A 6,000-nucleotide genomic window follows, 5' to 3' on the forward strand; every position below is an offset into this window, starting at 1 on the left:
CAACTTTTCATTCTGCATGCAAAACTGGAGAAGTCATGGTTTTGGGAGAGGAGAAAAGCAGATGTTTCTTCCACTTTTAAGAATTAAATTCCAATTCTACATTGAAGTCATCTTCAAGAGGAAATAAGATCATTGACAATGAAGTAGCAAAATAGGAATATAAAATCAGGACCCCAGTGAATTGTAAAATATTATGAGCACAGGATTAGAAAAACACAAATCCAGTAAGTCCCTCACTTGAGTGGCCATCAATACCACATGGGATGCTTTTAAAATCTGTCTATCTGGAGGCCTCATCCCAGATATACTGATTCTTCCTCTCTAGGCCCAGAAATTGCATTTTTAAAAGCTCCTTACATTTGGGAATAACTAATGTACACTGTAATGTTGCCTGTGTGTGTACATGTGACAGAAAAAGAGGGGAGACTGTATTAGGGAGAAGGGGAGAGGCTGGAGGGAGGGCAGGGGGTAGGGGCAGTAAGAGGATAGGAAATGCAAGTATGGTTATTCTGAATTCTGTCTGCCAAGCCAAAAATGGCCAACAGGAAGTTGTTAATTCTCATAAGAGAAATATTTATAGTACGGAACACATGAGAAAACTTTCCTGTAGCTGAATTCTGAAAGAAATCTCTTTTGGTGTTGTACCAGTAGGGCTCAAGATAATGGGATTGACTGTGGGTCTGCTAATGGGTCTGCTCTGGTGTCAAACATACTCTGTATGTTGCTGCTTCCTTCTCTATCTCCTCTTACCAAACCCAAAAACGTACAACAGTGCCATCTTACATGTGTACGGTACATGCTATTTACACAGCTATTTCATTTACATTATTCCATCTGCTATTTACACCAAAATTATGATTGTTGTTACTATCGGCCAATATCATCTCTAGTTTTGAAATAAGTTATCTGAATGGCTTGCCTAAAGTAACATGGAAGGCCAGTGTCAGGAAGAAAAAATTCCCCTGATACAATACTGCTTCTAAGCATCACAGCCAATCTTCTCATTATACAAAGACAGGTCTAGTGCTTTCGTAAGCACAAAGTAGGGAATATTCATTTTCATTCTGATTTTGTAGCTAGAGAAAGATACAAAAGGATTCACAAGACAGGGATGGTCTATGTGCTGAAGAAGTTTATTGCCTAGAAGGAGTAGCTCATTCATATTATATAAAGAGTTTAAGCCTAGTAAGTTCTCACTCTTTATAGTTTCATGAAAATATTTACCTCACTTAAAGAAAAAAGAACTCAAATTTAGGAGGCCCCGCACTTTAAAAGACTGAATACCTGATGATACAGACCTGCTTCTGAGTACCTGAATGATATAATCTCTTTCCTTACAAATAGAATCTTTATTTAAGAGACCTGAACTTTTGATTTAAGTACATGATTAAGTGGCTTTTGAGATTCATAACAGTAGAGGGGATATTGGGGAACGTGGATAATTTCAACACAACTATAATCAATTGCAATACTTGAAATTTCTTATATCTATCTCCTCCTACTCTGCCCATCTCCTCAGACTCATCCTAAATAGCACCTTCTCTTTGAACTTCCTTCTATCTGTCCAGATGCAAGAGATGTCTTTCTCTTTACACCTGTAGAGACCGCACTTGGGGCTTCTATGTCCAGCCCAACTTCTGACTCCTCTTCTTTAACAGGACTTTTTTCCCCCTGTGGATTCAACCCCCATCCACTGTGAGTCTCATGTGGTTTGAGTGGACCTTGATTCCAGGGTGAGGCCCTGGTACAAGCCTAGTCAACCAAATCCCCTTGCCCACTTAAAATTTGACACCTGACTCTTATGGACAATAAGATCCACAGGTTTGTTTCAATTAACCTTCTGATGTAAAACATTTAAGCATTATTCTCAGACATTCAGGAAGACTATCACAATGTTTCCAGTAGCAATCACTGCTTGAATTTGCTAGACTTTCAAATTCCATGGAAGCACATGAATTTATAGAGCAGCCACCCAGTGGTCTGGCATGCCTATTTTCATTTGAGCACTGTGTTTACCTAAAGATATGAGTCATTTAGAATGCGAAGTCTGTTCTACTAAATACTATAACCAGTGTTAAAAAAAAAAAAAAAGATATAGGAAGAGGATGGTCAGGTTTTAGTGAAAAAAAAAGACACAAAGTTCTACTTCGGACATGGTGAGATGGAGATGCCTGTGGGATACTAAAGCAAAGATAGCTGAAAATCAGTTGTATTAATGGCTCTAGACTTTAGAACAAGTCTAAAGGGGAAATAGCTATTAGGCTATGTATCAGCATCACTGGAGAGCTTTTAAAACCCATGATGTCCAGGCTGCATCTCAGAACAATTAAATCAGAAGTGGAAAACAGGCATCAGTAATTGTAAAGCTCTCTAGGTTAGCACAATATATAACATAGGGGCATTGTTTCCCAATGTGTCTGGCTAATATTTTGAATATATTTGAAAAACTGGAAAATTCAGGTGACCAATAAAAACACTTGTAGGTTTATTGACTTAAGGTGTAGTTCTCGTCTTCCCAAGGAAATGGATTTATTTATATGCCTTTTCTATTTTTTTTTCCTGTAACAACTAGAAATTAAATCTAGAGGCTGCTTTAAAGAGGAATGAACATGAACTTTCCCAGGTGAGTGCATCGGGTCCAACTTCTACCTCCTCCACTTACTAGCCTGGTGACCCTGGCTGAGACACCACTTCCTTGAGCCTTAATTTTTTATTTGTAAAAAAATGGGGATAGGATTAATTTTCAGAAGACTGTAGGTAATACATGAGAGGAAAAAAAAAATGACACCAACAAAGCACCAGCTACTCTGTAGCTGTTCGTCATATTATAAGAGTTGAAAGAAGGTCCATTGTTCACTTGCAAAACAGGAGCAAATTTCTGTTGTTCTGCAAGTCAGTCTAAGTGCATCTGGTCTGAGGTCCGAAGCTATACTTTCGATTACACACTGTACTGCAAGCTCTTGTCATTCACTTTCAGGGTTTTGTAATATGTTCACCTTGGTTAATGTTGTGAGGAGAACAGATCCCAAATGAGGCAGCTGGTGCTCGGAGCACAGCAGTGGTGATAAGCCATGACCAAGTGCGATAGTGATTTCTTGTTTTTTTCCCTCTCCCACCAAGGCCTGGCTTATCACCTCAATTTCATTTTCCCTCCATCCTAGTATTGTAATTATAATGCATTTTTTTTTCTCCCAAGCCTTTTTCTTACTAGTTGTTTTCCCTGGGCTATACTATCATACCCGTCCACCTCACCCCTCCATGCCTGCAAAGATTCCTAAAGCTAGCCTCTATTTTCTCGTCTCCAAACTCTCCCCCTCATGCCACTGGCATCATCTGGTTTTGCAGATATTTCACAAATTTGACAGTCAGTAAACCATGGAAACCACTTAGGGAAATGGCGATAGGGCACATTTACATGCCATTACCCCAAATGTGAGATTTCCATAGCAAATATTGCTTATTTGGGAGAATACTAAAATGCAACTATCTATTTTATCTCTCGACACACTTCAATACAATGCTAATTATACACAGATTTTCATAGTATTTTAGAAGAGAACATTATACAGGAGAAATGTCCCTCCTTTGCCTGCTACACACTCTTCATCCCTAGCAACCTTGTTAAGGCATTCGGAATGCACATTTCACTGGAAGTATGCATCAAGCTTTTGTCAGATGACTTAAGACACTAAAGCCTAGTCCAGAAACACTGTCACAACCAGGATATATATATATATATATACACACACACATACACACATATATATGCGCATGCATTTGTTCCTGATAGAGCCTGATCAACAAGCAAAATTAAAACCGATTTTCTTTCCATTCATGCACTTCCAAAAACCTGAAACACTACAATCTAGCATGTTCTCATTTGCAGGAGAAACAGAAGTGGATCAACCACACAGGACCTACCTGGCTGGCAAGGTGTGGCCGTGGAGCAAGGTTTTCGGCCTATAGCACATGCATCAAACACAAAGCCATCTTTGGCTGCTTTTCAAGACAGAGGCAGGGGTGCCGCAGAAAGCTCCCGTGAACGCCTTATATGGAAAGGAGCCAGGCTGGAGCAGCACACGGAGAGGCTGAATTAAACGTGCAGATTAAATGAACAGCTTGCTTTATGTACATCGGTTAAGTTCAAAGCTTTCCAGCTGACTGCTAATAGCAGGCTTGGCGAAGAAAATCAACAGTGACCTGAGTGGCGTGGGGCCTGGGAGGAGGCAGGCAAGCGGCTCTCACCCTCTGGCTTTCTCCTCCATTTTCCTTGCCTTTTTCTCTTTACTTGGGAAGTTGTCTGCACGCCTATTCTTGTGCAGAAAAGAAAAGGCTTGATCTCTCTTTGGCCTAGAGTCCCTGACCGACCACAGCAGAGGGGGGTGTCCAGCACCCAGGCAAAGGGTTTGGACAATGAGCACGTCTTAGCACAGACTCTGACTGTCCTCATCACCCAGGGAACTAGGGAGTACGCCCCTACTCCCCGGCCACACAACTCTTGACAGTCTTAGATGCAAATGTGGTCATGCACATGGACTGTCCAGGATCCTTAGACTTACTGTTGTTATGATCATTATTCACAAAATCCGAGGGCAATGCTAACCCCAACCCAGTGAGGTTGGCACATGTCCCCCCTCGGAGTTCTACATTCTGGGGAAGAGTTTTTCCCTCACTGTCACCCCTACAGTCCACTGTACTCTCTCTTAGGAGGGGAGATCTGCCCTGGGTATTCAAGAATTAATGAATGGTGCCAGCTCATTCAATGTTATAGTGGTGGCAAAACCCACCCAGCCTGCCCAGGTCACACTTGTTTTGTGATATAGGCTTTATTTCCACTTTTCCCTAAGGGCAGGCAGCAAAGCTAGGCGCTGCCTCTTGGGAGGCCAGGGGAGATGCAGCAGGGCCTGTGGGCTGAGGCTCTTTGAGGATATGGTGGGGGAAAAGGCCTCTGGAAACCACTCTCAAGGTTTTCAGCAACGCACAGTTCTTTGTAGGGTGAAGTCACCAAAGGGCCACTTTCTCTCTCAGACATCCTCCTCCCAACTCCTTTGGGGGCCCAAGTAAGTGGCGGGGAGGAGCTCGAGGCAGGAGCAGGACCCAAAGTCCTGTTCACCCCTCCTCCCATGAGCTGTGCTTCCCCATCATGGAAGCTCCCTTTCCCAAGGGCCTCTACTCTCCAGAGCAACCCTAACCTTTCCCTTGCTTAGTCAAGTTCAAATCCCAAGCTCAAAGGAAGAGGAAGCTTCCCCCCTCCCCATTTTGGTACAAAAGGGCATATATCAAACTGATCCACACACATTCAACTTGGCATTCAGGTTTCTATTTGTTTTATCAGCACGAAGCTGGTGACTTCTAGACACAGGGAAGGTCAAGGCCACAACAGTATCTGAAGATCCTACTGTCTTATTCCTCAGGAGGTTCATAGACAGTGGGATGAAACAAGGCCTTACTCTTCAAGTGCCAGCACAGCAGTCCTGGCCCCGCAGGTGAGCCCATGCACCTGAGGACGGGAGTCTCTGCCTTGCTCTTCAACACTGTTCCCTTGGCCAACCAAGGAGCTTCACTTCTCCACAAGGCTTTTTAATTTTTTTTTTTAAAAAAGCATCATTTAAAAGTTATACACACTAAATATTCTTCTAGGAAACACAGATAAACAGAGAAGAAAATGTATCACCATTAGCATTTTTTTGTCTATCCTTCTCAAGGGATCTTTTAGGCAGTGTCCGAGTCCCAGTTTTTTTCTGTTAAGACTGGAGTTTATTATATCATTTATTAGGTTGGCCCTCTCAAAGACACTGTAGTAACTTAAATCTATACATAAAATACAGATGGCTTACATAGAGACTATTTCTTTGTTGTGGAAACTGTCCTTACAACTCCAAATTTTAAGGTTCAGAAAAGACACTGATGCCAGCCTGGCTGCAATGCTACAGGGAAAGATTTTCATTCTGAGGGCCCAGGGCTTTCCCATGGGGCAGGTGTTGGGCACCCAAGGGCATG

General features: G+C 42.3%; 1 protein-coding gene across 1 annotated transcript in view; it reads right to left on the minus strand.

The window, feature by feature from the left end:
- LOC125113740 (ras-related protein Rab-3C-like) overlaps window positions 1-4,120 on the minus strand; it is a 115,671-nt gene extending 111,551 nt beyond the window's left edge. Inside the window, exon 1 of the mRNA XM_047756650.1 lies at window positions 3,922-4,120. Coding sequence (XP_047612606.1) covers window positions 3,922-3,971 — 50 coding nt within the window. The 5' untranslated portion in view covers window positions 3,972-4,120. The remainder of the gene's footprint in view (window positions 1-3,921) is intronic.
- Window positions 4,121-6,000: the final 1,880 nt, after the last annotated feature.

This window comes from Phacochoerus africanus, chromosome 1, assembly GCF_016906955.1.
Source record: "Phacochoerus africanus isolate WHEZ1 chromosome 1, ROS_Pafr_v1, whole genome shotgun sequence".
Taxonomy (NCBI): Eukaryota; Metazoa; Chordata; class Mammalia; order Artiodactyla; family Suidae; genus Phacochoerus; species Phacochoerus africanus.